Source organism: Triticum urartu, chromosome 3A (genome assembly GCF_056163025.1).
Source record: "Triticum urartu cultivar PI428250 chromosome 3A, HENAU_Tu73, whole genome shotgun sequence".
Classification (NCBI taxonomy): Eukaryota; Viridiplantae; Streptophyta; class Magnoliopsida; order Poales; family Poaceae; genus Triticum; species Triticum urartu.
Window position 1 is genome coordinate 667,353,579 of NC_141875.1, and position 14,026 is coordinate 667,367,604.

The 14,026-nt window shown below is 43.0% G+C and overlaps 3 protein-coding genes across 3 annotated transcripts; all 3 read left to right on the forward strand.

Annotated features, from left to right (window-relative positions):
* The first annotated feature begins 1,289 nt into the window (after positions 1–1,289).
* Positions 1,290–3,122, forward strand: LOC147981280 (uncharacterized). The gene is made up of 2 exons (XM_087515920.1): positions 1,290–1,600; positions 2,027–3,122. The coding sequence occupies exons 1-2, from the start codon at positions 1,290–1,292 to the stop codon at positions 3,120–3,122; spliced, it is 1,407 nt and encodes a 468-aa protein (XP_087372046.1).
* Positions 3,123–3,342: 220 nt separating this feature from the next.
* LOC147981281 (uncharacterized) lies at positions 3,343–5,902 on the forward strand. Its single transcript, XM_087515921.1, has 3 exons — positions 3,343–3,726; positions 4,501–5,454; positions 5,534–5,902. Exons 1-3 carry the CDS (start codon positions 3,343–3,345, stop codon positions 5,900–5,902), a joined length of 1,707 nt encoding a protein of 568 aa, XP_087372047.1.
* A 6,372-nt stretch (positions 5,903–12,274) lies between these two features.
* Positions 12,275–13,603, forward strand: LOC125549085 (uncharacterized). The gene is made up of 2 exons (XM_048712575.2): positions 12,275–13,090; positions 13,191–13,603. The coding sequence occupies exons 1-2, from the start codon at positions 12,371–12,373 to the stop codon at positions 13,230–13,232; spliced, it is 762 nt and encodes a 253-aa protein (XP_048568532.2). The 5' UTR covers positions 12,275–12,370; the 3' UTR covers positions 13,233–13,603.
* Positions 13,604–14,026: the final 423 nt, after the last annotated feature.

A 14,026-nucleotide genomic window follows, 5' to 3' on the forward strand; every position in this document is an offset into this window, starting at 1 on the left:
GGCACTGGCCGGCCAGAGATGGTCATGGACGGAGACAGTGCCGTGCACACCGGAGCACGTGCACGCCAACGCAGGGTCACCGTCCATGTCATTGCTAGAGGTGATGCAGGCACATCCGCATGCGCCTCCCGAGGCCACCTTTGGACGCCGCCGGCCTACATCGACCTCACTGGCAACGAGGACGGCCACGGCGGCAACGGGCTTATCTACCTTTTTAAATTTTGTTTAAATTTTTAGGTTAGTTAACTATGTGGTGGACTGGACTTTTGTGGACGTTTATGTCTATATTAATATTTTTATAAATTATGTTCAATGTCTATTTGAGTTTTATTTGGGTAAATTTGCAAGTCTAAAAAAAAGACAATTTAAGATGCGGCGGACCGTTACCGTATCCGGATGCTCATGTCCGTTTTGCTGATCCAAATGACCAAATCCGAACAAAACATACGTCTGTTTGGATTCCACGGTTGAAGTTGGGCTGATCAGAGTTTGGGGTCGACGGTTGAAGCTGGGCTTATCAGATCACCGGCAAGCAAAGCAGCTTGTATGTACCGTACAAAGCAAAGCTACTGCTGCCTACTCCATTTTGTCCGCCAGCGATCCATGAGCTGTACAGTGCAGGACGGGACTACTGTGGGAAGACAACTTTTGACCGGTCTGTCCCCGACATTTGCCAGACTATTGATGGTCACAGGAAGCAATGAGACACTCGTATGAAACGAATAAACCGGGGATGATCAAATCAAAAGGTCGGTTTCTTTCTTGAAGCAAAACAAAATAATACTCCAGTTCAGTTCATCCCATTCCTCCAAGAAACAGCATAGAACGTGCGCGTTCGGTGTTTCAGTGTATCTTGACCATTACTGCTACTGTTGCTGCTGGGTTTTTCTAACGTAGATGCACACACATATGCACATATACCAACCGCTAGGAATGCACACTTTAACCTTACGAGGGCCGATGTACTGTGTCGACGTGAGTTATTTACCCAAAACCACCACACTTGGGGTTAGGGTAACAGCTCAGTACCAGATTTGAGCCAAGTCACAAAAAACCACCAACTCTGGGCCTAATCGGTAACGCGGAGCACTGACGGGCCGATTTAGCCGCGAAAACAGCGAAACCGACAGGTGGGACCCACCTGTCGGGCCGACGTGGCGCGGGCTGACGGACGCCGTTAGACGGAGGGGGACGGCCGTTTCCGCGCCCGCTGATTAGGTCACGCACCCGCCGTTTCCCTGTCCAATCCCCGATTCAGTTTCCTCCCGCGCGTTCCTCCAGCTCCACTCATGGCGACCAGCTCCGGCGGCGGCGATGGCGAAGAAGGAGTCGACGGCTCTGGCGGCGATGGCCGTTCTAAAAGTGGCCGCCGCCCGCAATGCGACCCCGATGGCAAGTCGGTCCCCAACCCCAATGGCGATTCGGACTCGACGGCGGCGGCTTGGGGTAAAGCTGTCCTGCCGCTGCCGTCCCAATATGCGGAGGAGGTAGGGAAGGCAGCTGCGGAGGAGGCAGAGAAGGCAGCTGCGGAGGCCGAGAAGGCGGCGGCAGCTGATTCGTTCGGGGAGGAAGTAACCCCCTTGCATCCATCTGAATCCAGGTAAATCTCAGTGCAAAATACCTAGGGTTAGGGTCTAGCAGTACTGGTTGGTTAGGATACCTAGTGTCAGTTCTAGCTGTACCTAGGGTTAGGCCTAGTTGATTGCAGCAATATTGTGCTGAATATGTAATAGTTTTTATTGTGCTACTGAATGAGGAATTGCATTTTATTATCTGAATATTATACATAGATCTTAATTGTATTTTATTATCCTCATACATAGATCTTAGTGAATGAGGAACTTCTTATTAATGACATGTTGTTCAGAGTTGTTTGTACTGAATATTGCTGTTATTCAGTGTTTTTGTACTGAATATTGCTGTTATTCAGTGTTGTTTGTACTGAATATTGCTGTTATTTAGTGTTGTTTGTACTGAATTTTTTAACTGTACTGAAAATGTTGTTATTTTGTTTTGTATTGTGTAGGCCTGAGGAGCCATGGTCATTATATTTTAAGTTTCCTTCTAAAGATGCTGCCAGAAAGTATGCCCTTGTGAAGATGTATGAGAGAGACATCACTTATGGCAGTTTGCTTAATGTGATGGTCAGAAATGGATATGGAAGTGATGACAGTATTTGCTACCTGAGGAAGGATGGCATAGGGATGCAAGGGATATCTGTCATCACAAACAACACTGAAGTGGATGATATGATAAATCAATTTAAAACCAGTCAGACATTGTGTTTGTATGTTAAAGAGGGGAAGTTATATAGGAAGAGGAAGCAAGCACCAGTAGAACCTGAAGAAGTGGACCCAGCTGAAACAGTTGTAGATTTGACAGTGGACCAACCTGTTGTTTTTGCTGTTAATGAGTCAGGTGTTGTGCACAAAACAACAGATCATTATGGTGGCTCATCATATGTTCTTGGTACACAAGAAAGTGTGAACTATATGCCAATAAAAACAATTCCTCCACCATGCCAGCTTGTTGAGCCAGAGAAGGCAGATGCAGAGCATGAAAATAATGCATTGCAGCAAGTCAACACTCAAGTAAGTGTGAATTATGCAGATTTCCAGTTTGATACAGATGAGGAGGAGCTTGCAGCTACTGAGGACACATCTGATGAAGATGATGATGACTCAGTATTTGATGAAGACTTTGTAGCTGATCTGGACATCCCAGATGCAGATTCAGATTCCATGGACTATGAAGAAGAAGATAATGTAGCTAGAGAAGAAGAACAGAGGAGTAAAGTGGACAGTGATCTGAAAGACACAATTGCTGACATTAAGAGGAAGAGAGCTCAATACATGAGCAGTACACACTGTGAAGGGGACACAGACCCTGAAGATTTATATGACATAGACTTGGAGGAAGAGGATGATGACTATCAAGAGATAGCAGTTCCTGAGCCTGTTGAGAAGAAGATAAAGAGGCCTGGGCCTACTAGTAGGTCCCACTCTAGTGCTGACAGAAGCATGAATGAGGACTGGTATCCATCTTCAGAAGAGGATGATACAGGCTTTGAAGCTGATGATGATGGCAATGAACCAATGTTCTTTTGTAATCCCATCTGGTAGAAGGAGCAGAGCTAAGAAAAGACCACCCAGGGTCTGGTATGATGAGGGAAGGCTGCATCCAGAGCAGCAATTCCAGCTTAGGCTTTGTTTCAGAGATGTGTACCAATTTAGAGAGGCTCTTCTGAATTTGCATGTGAAGCAACTTAGAAGATACAAATATCACAGAAACTGCAGTGATAGGGTAATAGTGTGTTGTGATGGAGAGGGCTGTCAGTTCCACATGGTTGCAGCAAAGATCACTAATGAGCCCACTTTTTGCATTAAGAAGATGATATTGGAGCACACATGTCCCACCCAATCTGAGAAGATAAGGATTAGCTCAAAGTGGCTTGGCAACAAAATGCTTGAAACTATCAGATCAGACCCCAACACTACTGTACCTGCTATAGTTGACAAGGTTAAGAGGCAGTTTGGTGTTGAGGTGCCCAAGATGATGGCATGGAGAGCAAAGAGGAAAGCAAAGGACATTGTGCTTGGAGATCACAAGAGGCAATACAAGAGGCTGAGAGATTTTTTGGAGACTGAAAGCTACAAATCCTGGATCAAGATGCATTGTCAGTACTATGAGTGGAAAAACAAGAGAAAACCCAACTGCAGGACCAAGGTTTCATGGTCTTTTTTTCTGTTTGAATGCATGTGTTGAGGGATTTTTGAATGGATGCAGGCCATTCATAGGCCTAGATGGTTGTTTCATTAAGTTAACTAGTGGGGCACAAATACTAGCTGCTACTGGAAGGGATGCAAACAACAATATGTATCCCATAGCATTTGGAGTGGTTGGAGTTGAAGACACACCAAATTGTTCCTGGTTTTTGACTCAACTGAAGTATGCCCTAGGAGGGACTGAAGAGGGAAAATTTGGGAAGTACACATTCATGTCTGATAGATAGAAGGTGAGTTCATCTACATTAGTTCGGCACTTAGTATAATTAGTTCATTATGTTGTTTTGCATTTAGTCTAATTAGTTCAGCACTTAGTATAATTAGTTCATTATGTTGTAATGCAACTTGGCGACACTTTGGTCAAGATAGCCTAGGGTGGCCCAAAAGGGCCACCATATCCTAACCAACCTTAATTTGAGCCCACCTACCCTAGTTGCCACTTGTCGAGTGGTACCGCAACTTGGCGACACTTTGGTCAAGATAGCCTAGGGTGACCCAAAAGGGCCACCATAACCTAACCAACCTTATTACTACACCAATTAAATTGAATTAAATCAATATAATATTACTACACCAATTAAATTGAATTAAATCAATATAATATTACTACACCAATTAAATTGAATTAAATCAATACAATTAAATCATTATAATTTCTTTTCATAATTTGTTTTCATAATTTCTTTCATGTTAACGAATTCAAAATCCTTTTCAGGGTCTGTTGAATGCAATCACAGCAGTCTTTCCCAACTGCCCTCATAGGTACTGCTTGAGGCACATTTATGCCAACTTTCAGAGAGCAGGATTCAGAGGGGAAGACTTGAAGAAATGCATGGATGCAGCTGCATATGCTTACACTGAACATTACTTTCAGTTGGCAATGGAGAGCATGAAGGCTGAGTGCAAGGCTGCTTGGGAGTGGATGTCAAGGATTCCTCCAAAAGCTTGGTCAAGACATGCAATGGATACTAACTGCAAAACTGATCTAGTTGTCAATAACTTAAGTGAAGTTTTTAATAAGTACATACTTGATGTAAGGAACAAGCCAATTGTCACCATGATCAATGGGATCAAGGACAAACTTATGGTAAGGTATCAGCAAAAGAGAGAGGGTGGACTAGTTTCAAGATGGGAAATTGCACCAACTTATGTTGAGAGGTTAGAGGTGAACAAGAGATATGCAAGGGACTGCAAATCATTGATAGCTGGACCAGGTCTTTTCCAAGTGAGTAGTGGGGATAAGACCTACTCTGTTGACACTAATCTGAAAACATGTGGTTGTAAGAAGTGGGACATCTCTGGAATTCCTTGCAACCATGCTTGTTCTGCCATCTACAGGTCTAAACAACTACCAGAGGACCATGTAAATGTTTTCTTCAAAAAGGCTATGTACTTGGAGTCATACAAGCCTATCATTTACCCAGTTCCTGGTCCTGATTGTTGGGTGAAAACTGCAACTCCTGACATTGACCCACCTCAGTTCAAAGAAGACAAGAAGGGACCAGCAGAAGAGAAAAGGAAGAAAGGCAGATTTGAGCCTCCTCAAGCAAAGCAGACATCAAGGATGGCTACAATAACTTGTAGTAACTGCAAGTTGCAGGGCCACAAATACACAAGTTGTGCAAAGCCATTGAGGCCAGATCTGCAAATCAGGAAGAACAAGCACATGGTATGTTTTTTTTGACTTCCTTCTCTGTCTCATCACTCATTAAGTATCACTGAAATTTATCCAACAAAAATAATTGCAGGAAAACAGGACAGTCCCTGCATGGCAGCAAGGTGGAAGCTCAACATCTGGTACAACAACTCCTAGGGGTGCAAGCTCTACATCTGCTTCAAGGGGATCTGCTGCTGGTGCTTCAAAGGGCAAATCTGCTAGAGCTGCTGCTACATCTGCTAGAGCTGCTGGTTCATCTGCTAGTGCTGCAAATTCTTCTCCTTCTGGTACTGGTACTGCTGCTGCAAGGAGAGGTGCAAAAACAGGTGCAAGAAGCTTCAATCCTCCAAGAACTACTGCAGAAGCTTCAACTAGCCAGCCAACAGGAAATAGGCCTAAAAGGACAAGATACATGAGCAAAAGGATGGAGGGGTACTTCTATGCCAGTGGGAACTATTGAGAGTTCTTGTTTGACTATGTATCCAAGTGCATGTGTGCTCCATCAGGCACTAGAGCAATTTATGTACCTATCTATAATTATGTGCTTGCTAAACCTATGTATGGATCTTGGTTTTATGCTATGAGGAACTGCTATCTATTATTCTTGTGTACCGCTATGTTGGCTTGCTTCAATCATCATGTACCTATCTATAATTATGTGCTTGCATTGCTACATTTACTCTGTACTGCTATGTTGTTTGCACTCCCTGATAATCACATTATGTGCATAATAATAATGCCAGAAGGTTCCTGGTATACTCATGCCATAAGTTACTAGTATTTCAAATTTTTCTGTGCACAATAATCAAACTATCACACCAGTTTCACCTGGAGTGAAGTAAATATAATATAGTACTCAATATGATACAAGAGATAGCACTACAAATTAAGTTCAAATTCATGCCATAAGTTCAAATTCTAGACTTGCAGATAAACTGCATAACAGTGCACTTCTAGTAGGGCTGATTATTCAGTGCAACAGAGCACAACTACACAAGTACAATGCCACATTACATAACTAAAATTCATCACAGATATCCTTCAACTTCTTGATCTTGTCCTTGTAGCCATGCTTCTGTTTCAGCAAATCAGAGATGATGTACTCTAGCTTTTTCTTCTCTTCCTTTAGTTGGTCTCTCTCTGTGAGCACTTGGTCTCTCTCTACCACAAGCTTGTCCCTCTCTTGCTCTGCCTTTGCCCTGAGTAACTGATGTAGTTTGTGCAACCATGGTCTGCCAGCTTCTTCTTCTTCATCTCCTCTTTCAGATCATTGAGAGCCAACCTAGTATTGCCCAGCTCAGTAATAGCATCCTCCTTGTCAGCCACCATTTTTGCAAAATCAAGTTTGAAAAATCTCAGCTCTTCTTCCATCTTCCTCTTTTCTCCAACTAATTTGTAATTCTAATCACCAAGCTGAACATTGTCTCTCACCCTGTCATTGATTTCTTTGTCATACATGCCCCACAATTCAGTTAGGCAGAACTGCATAGCCACTGACCACTCAGGGTCTATCCACTCCAGATAGTTGCACTTTAGTTCAGCCTATAATTCAGGAAAAAAATATTGTCAATCATACTACATAAGAGAGCCTATCAAATTAATATGTGTTGTCAATAAGAAAGCCTATCAACTTGTGTTCATTTAAATGCACAAACAATTCAGAAAAGCCTATCAAATTAATATGTGTTGTCAATAAGAAATTTTTGTCACTTTTAACATCATATAAACTAAATATATGTTGTCATTAGTAAGTACAAAAGCATAATTTCCTACTGGCACTACTTAATTTTTTGAGCAAATTACACTGCCATAGCATAATTTCCTACTGGCACTAACAATGTTGTACACTACTTAATTATTTGGAGCAAATTACACTCGCGTAGCATAATTTACTACTGTAAGAGCATAATTAAATCCAACTGTGGGCAATGACAATTGTTCACACTAATAAGCAGAGCAAAATTTCCTTCTGGCATTTGAATGGAGCAAAAACTAACTAAGGTTAACTAAATACAGTACTAACCAACATACCTTCTCCTCAGCGCAAGCAAGAAAACGTCGGCCAGTGTCCGTAGATTCAAATGCTACTAGCCTGAGGCAAGGCTCGCGATGCAGACAGCGAGAGGAGAGCTCATGAGCAATGCCACTCCATTCATAGCATGGGATAGTCTTAGGAAGCTTAAAACCAAAGAGATTGAAGAAATCAGCGAGTTGACTCTAAGAAATCCCCAACTCAAGAACCCTAACCCTAAATGCTGGAATCCCCAAATGCACGTACCTGGCTAGTCACTGACTCGTCGTCCGAAGAAGAAGAGCTTGACCCCTCGCTCCAAGAAACCATGGCGGACCGGCGGACGGCGGCGAGACGACGGTGGCGGCGGCGGCGGTCGTCGAGGTCGAGACAGAGGGGTCGGATGTGCTCTGGTGCGGTCTGGTCCGACCAGCGACCCGCATGGCCCACTAATCAGCGGGCGCGGAAACGGCCGTCCCCCTCCGTCTAACGGCGTCCGTCAGCCCGCGCCACGTCGGCCCGACAGGTGGGTCCCACCTGTCGGTTTCGCTGTTTTCGCGGCTAAATCGGCCCGTCAGTGCTCCGCGTTACCGATTAGGTCCAGAGTTGGTGGTTTTTTGTGACTTGGCTCAAATCTGGTACTGAGCCGTTACCCTAGCCCCAAGTGTGGTGGTTTTGGGTAAATAACTCTGTCGACGCATCATCTTGAGATTGACCAAATCACCACAGACGTCTCTTAAACGAGAGGAATGTCTTCTACTAAACGAACATCATCGGATTGGTTGAAATAAATCTAGAAAAATGGGAGCATCAATGCCAAGTCTATGACTTGTGAGCCCTGGTGGACTGTTTTCATCCTAAAACCTAACCATCTGAACTATGCTCATAAGAAACCACTTTTGAAGGGGTGATATTGCTTTATTGTTTGTAAGATTTGTTTGCTCGTGGAACAAAAGATTCTTGTGTTACTCACATTTCGTACAACCAAAAATGATGCAAACCATTTTAAGGCAACTTATCGTAGAATGTCTTGGCACAACTACGGAGCGGCTCGGGGCTTGCCCATGCGAAGCCGTTAAACAATGTAATAACATGGAAGGACTGCATTAATTGTCTAACGTTATGTTTTAAGCGTACCTAGAGAGAAGGCCTCAATTCTCTGCACTGGAGTAGTTACAAGCATGCATGCAATGAAATAACTCAAACCGTCATTTCATGTTGGTATGTTTGAAATTTTTAGAATATTTTGTAGCCCAAACCGTCACTTTGATTCAAATCCCATCATGTTGGTATGTTCGCAACGAGACCTTTGAAACTAGAACTCATGTTGGTATATTCCAAAAACATTTTTGAGGGATCAAAAAGTTATCACGCCTGCCCATAGACCACCACAACAAGCTCCTGCCGCAGAAAAGAAACGATCATTAGCTTCACGGTACCCTTCTCTTGCAGTTGCAGTTGGAGTGTCCTCTTTTTTTTTTTCTTTTTTTGACAAAGGCATGCAGTGCCCTTGTGTTTGGCGAAAGAAACGTACGAGTTGATTGGGAAATGCATCCTAGTGACCTATTGTTTGCTCTTCGTTTTCTACTCCAACAAATTACTACTCTCTCTGTTCCAAGTTATTCGTCGTGAAAATGAATGTATCTAAAACTAAAATACATCTAGATAAACATCCATACCTGCTACAAGTAATTCGGAACGGAGGGAGTAGTTGATTGTGAAATGCAGCGGAGCTACACTTGCTCAAGGATGCGATCCAAGCTAAATTTAACCCGAACAGCACTTGCTCAAGGTGTTTGCTGTTTGTGCCACCGGACGAGGTGAGAATGTGATGATCAGATCACCGGCAAGGCAGAGGTACTACTGTATATTTTCCATGGGGTGTACAGTGAGTGCAGGACGGGACTGCTACGAGTGCCCTGCCAGTACGATGGATGACAACTTTTGAACGATGGATGACCACTTTTGACCCCACTTTGACAGCCAAGGTGGTAAAGTCCTGTTGACGGTCACAGGTAGAGATATGGTACACTGCACAAGATGATGATTTTCTGTCCGGATGATACGTCGCTTCATTTGATGTGGTTGGATGGGACGCCACAGAAGGCCATGAGCCATCCATATGATCGAATAAACCAAGGGTCATCTCACTGAATTTCGTACTGGCGAAGAGCAGAGCAGAGGTCCCTCCCTTCCTTCCAAAGTTCCACCATGTTTAAAAGCTCCAATAAAGAAGAAATAAAATAATGAAGGTTTTCTAGGAAATAATGAATAAGCGGCACTGGTATTACCCTATAAGAACAACTAAAATAAAATAAAAATGAAACAAAATCAAAATAATGAACTTTTCAAAGAAAGAATGAACTAGTGGCATTGGTGTTACCCTTCAATATGAAAAATAAATAAAACACAATGAAGAAATTCCTTCACTGTTTTCTCTAATCTTGCCGTGCACATAGCTCTGCCATTGCACAACTTGTGTGTTTTATAATATGCATAAAATAAACGCCCAATACTTGAATTCGCACAAAAAGTAGGTTCCCCAAAAAAATGAATTAGTAGAATTGGTATTGCCCTTTCAAAAAAGAAAGTGAAAAAACTAAAACAAATAACATAATTTGCACACCGTTTATACAGAAAATTGCACCTTTTGTAATATGCAATAATTAGCATATAATACTGAAATTCTAAAAAAACTTTCATTTGAAAGGATGTATTAGTAGCATTGGCATTACCAGTAAAGAAGAAAGAAAACGAAATAAAAACTAAAAAAGTCAAAAATAATTAAATTTTCAAAGAAAGGATGAATTAGTGGCATTCGTATCACCTTTAAGAAAAAATGTTTTAAATAATAATAACACAAATTTTCCACAATTTACACAGAAAATACATTTTTTTATAATATGCAAGTACATATAACAATGGAATTTCCGAAAAACTCAGTTTTCTAAAAAAAAAGAATAAATTTGTGCCATAGGTATTGCCTTTAAAGAATAAAATGAAAAAATAAAGAAAAATATAAGTAAATTTTCTAAAGAAGACTGGATTAGTGGTATTACCCTTAGATAATAAATAAAATAAAACAAAAAAAGTAATGACAAAATTTGCACACGGTTTACATTGAAATCGTGTTTTCTTTTAATATGCAAGAATACGCATATAGAGTGGGGTTTTCATAGAATAGTAAGTATCCTAGGAAGCAATGGATTAGTGGCATTGTTATTAGCCTTAAAGAAGAAAGAGAACAAAATAAGAAACTAAAACAAAATCAAATTAATAAAGTTTTCTAGGGAAGAATGAATTAGTGGCATTGCTATTACTCTTCCCAAAAAAGAAAATAAAAATATTAAAACACTTAATGAATTTTTTTGCGCATAATTCACACAGAAAGTACGCTTTCTTCATAATATGCAAGGATAAGCATATATTACTTAAGTATATTAAAAAAGTTTCGTATGGAGAAATAAATTAGTGGCATTGATATTACCATTAATGAAGAAATAAAAACAAAAAAAAATCAAAATAATGATTTTTTATAAGGAAGAATTGATTAGGGGCATTGGTAGTACCCTTTTAGAAGAAAGAAAATTAAATAAAAACTAAAAAAATCAAAATATTGTAATTTTTGTGGAATAATTAATTTTTATAAGGAATAACAAATTAGTGGCATTGGTATTACCCATTAAGAAGAAATAATGAAATAAAATCTAAAACAAAATCAAAACAATGGATTTTTTCTAAGGAATAATTAATTAGTTACATTGGTGTTATTTATTAAGATACACCATCTCCAACACTGACATGAAGTTTTGCAGTGCAATTGCACGAGCAGAGACAATGTGGCCATCAGGCTTGTCAACCATGGAGATCATAAGTTTTGCTTCTTGTTGCTCTACATATTGGTCAATTCATTGATTCACTCAAATTTTCAATTTGATAATCACCACGTTGTATAGCCCGGACAGGTTAAGGAACACAACTCCTATACACTCTATGACGAGGTTGAAGTTAGCCAACCTTTGTCGGTCGAAACAAAAGCTAGAGGACCAAAACACACAATCATGCCATCTGCTCTGCCGGACAGTGCCACCGAGATAAACCTACGGAATAAAAACAAATCCGACTCAAAGAAACAGATCAAGGGAAACACCTCGCAACAACACAAAAATACCATTAGCGCGAGAATGAGCCAGGGAAGACTTGCTCCATGTTTGACGATAGCTCCATCGCCACACCACCGACGACAAAGGATCAAAACCTTAATAGAAAAACCCAGCTACTACCATCGACACGAAATAATAAGCTCCATGTCTCTTTTCGTTGCGGAGGTGGCGAATGGAGAAAGGGAGCGGGGGGAGGCGCGAGCTCGTTGGGAGGAGGTAGATCAGCAATGTTGTGCTACTACCTCCGTTCGGGTTACTAGTCCTCATATTTTGATCATATTTTTATAGTGAATTTAACTTATAAAATATAATTTATACGTAGCAAAAATATTTCAATAAAAAATACATTTGGATACGAATCCAACAACATATTCTTTTTATGATATCCTTAACATTTTGATTTTGCTAGTCAAATACATGGTCAAACCTCCATCCCGAAGAGAGAGGTTTCACGGTACTATTGATGGCATTTCCCAAATGCTATTCATCTGCCACCTTTCCTAAATTTCTGAAATTGCACGTCTTGTAGTGGTAGCGGAGGGAGCACGCCACCCCGGTCAAAAGGAGTCAACGTGCAGGCTGAGACGCGGTTCTGGTGGGCCCATCCTGCAGAGATGCATTGCCTCCATTAGCTCTCCAGTAGCCGCTCGACACGCGTCCTCCTTTCACCTGCCTGCATTCTCTGTCGCTCGCCTCTCCGGAAAACCCCAACCTTGCTCTCCTCTCCTCTCCAAGAACTCACCTCCGTCCGGCCATGGCGAGGCAGGTGAGCAAGAAGGACCTGGAGCTGGTCCTGACGCAGGCCATGATGGCCGCCAAGAACGTGCGGGCGCAGCGCGAGCGCCTCCTGGAGCTCCACCGCCGCCTGCAGCGCCACAAGGCGGCCGCCCCCGCCCCCGCCGACGCCGACGCCAGGCTCGGGGAGCTCGGCTCGGACGTCATCAAGGTCTACTACCTCGGCCTGGAGGCCGGCGCCAAGATGCTCGGGAGCTGCGTCGAGATCGCCGTGGAGAACAGCGCCATCGCCGCCATCAACATTGCCTTCGCGCTCATGCCCGACGAGCAGCTCTACGACGCGCTGCTCGCGCAGCGGCTCCCGCCCCGCCCCACCACCCAGGCCCACGCCTTCGCCCGCCTCGAGGCCGCCCTCCTCGCCGTCAAGATGCTCGAGGAGCACCACCTCCCGCGCTGCGTCGAGTGCCTCGTCGGCGGCCAGGCCCCCGTCCCCGGCAAGCCCGCGCCTGATGCCGCCTCCGCCGACGCCGACCGCCCGGACGCCACCGCCAAGAAGAGCAGCAAGCCCCGTCAAGACGTGCACAAGGCGCTCGACTACCTGCGCCGCGCAAACAAGATCACCAACCTCGCCGTGAAGCACATCGACCACGCCGTCACCGTCCTCTCCCGCTACGCCGACGCCGAGGAGGTCGCCCGCCTCACCGAGTTGGCCGACAAGCACGCCTACCTCGGAGTTGAGGTCCGAACTCCAAACCTCTCTCGTGCTCCTTCTTACTGTAGAATCTACCGGCATGAGCATCAATCTGACAGTTCGATTCACCATGTTCATCTCACTGCAGATTAGCCAACCCACTACCTCAGCTGACCCATCAACAGATTAGCCAGCTTACAACTTCACCTGATCGATCGAGGCTGTCGACACGATCAAGGGGGGTGGGATCCCTTGAATTGCTGATCGAATTAAGCCCTACTCCTCCTAGCATATATACCAGTGGTTGACTTCATCTATCATCTCTAGATAGTTCATCATGCATTGCAGACTACTTATGGCTTCAGTTGAGTTGGGTCCTTCAGATTAACCTGCTAATATGCTACTATGATCTGGATGCAATCTATCTTAGAATTGCAGGAGCTATCGTACTAGTTCAATGCGAAGCTGCATCTTTGTTCGTGGTTGATCGAATCGAGTTGCACGATAAAATTGCATCTGTTGTGTGTTTGTTTAATCACATTATATGTGATGTCACTACCATGTTTGGTAATCTTCGTAGCTACATGTTGGTTATTTGGGACTGGGAGCATCGATCAGGCACAGTTTGCTTGATGTCCCTGTTCATCCAAACTTACTGCCTAATTGTGTTATTATGTGTGGTGGCCTGATGTCCCTACTTGATGTGCCTCAAGGTAGAACCAGCGTACATGATTTCAGTTGCATTGTTGATCAAAACCGATCGAGTTCTTATCAGTCGCTTAGTTTATCTAGGCTCTCTAGTTCATCCAACCTTTTGATTGATATCAGTTAAGTTTGGTCTGTATAATCTGCTGCTACTATATCTGTGTTTAATTTCGGGAGAACTGTGGATATTCTTAATTTAGCTTGTAATATAGGAGTAGTAGTGTGATGCTGACATGCATCTTGTATCTGTGGGACAACTGAATCGAATTGCCGTTTAGG

Bases quoted from the DNA above. Each gene is read 5' to 3' on its own strand.
- LOC147981280 (XM_087515920.1), top strand. From the start codon at position 1,290: ATGGCGACCAGCTCCGGCGGCGGCGATGGCGAAGAAGGAGTCGACGGC. The intron at 1,601-2,026 runs GTAAATCTCAGT...TGTATTGTGTAG, and splicing joins TTGCATCCATCTGAATCCAG to GCCTGAGGAGCCATGGTCAT.
- LOC147981281 (XM_087515921.1), top strand. From the start codon at position 3,343: ATGGTTGCAGCAAAGATCACTAATGAGCCCACTTTTTGCATTAAGAAG. The intron at 3,727-4,500 runs GTTTCATGGTCT...AATCCTTTTCAG, and splicing joins AACCCAACTGCAGGACCAAG to GGTCTGTTGAATGCAATCAC. The intron at 5,455-5,533 runs GTATGTTTTTTT...AAATAATTGCAG, and splicing joins TCAGGAAGAACAAGCACATG to GAAAACAGGACAGTCCCTGC.
- LOC125549085 (XM_048712575.2), top strand. From the start codon at position 12,371: ATGGCGAGGCAGGTGAGCAAGAAGGACCTGGAGCTGGTCCTGACGCAG. The intron at 13,091-13,190 runs GTCCGAACTCCA...ATCTCACTGCAG, and splicing joins ACGCCTACCTCGGAGTTGAG to ATTAGCCAACCCACTACCTC.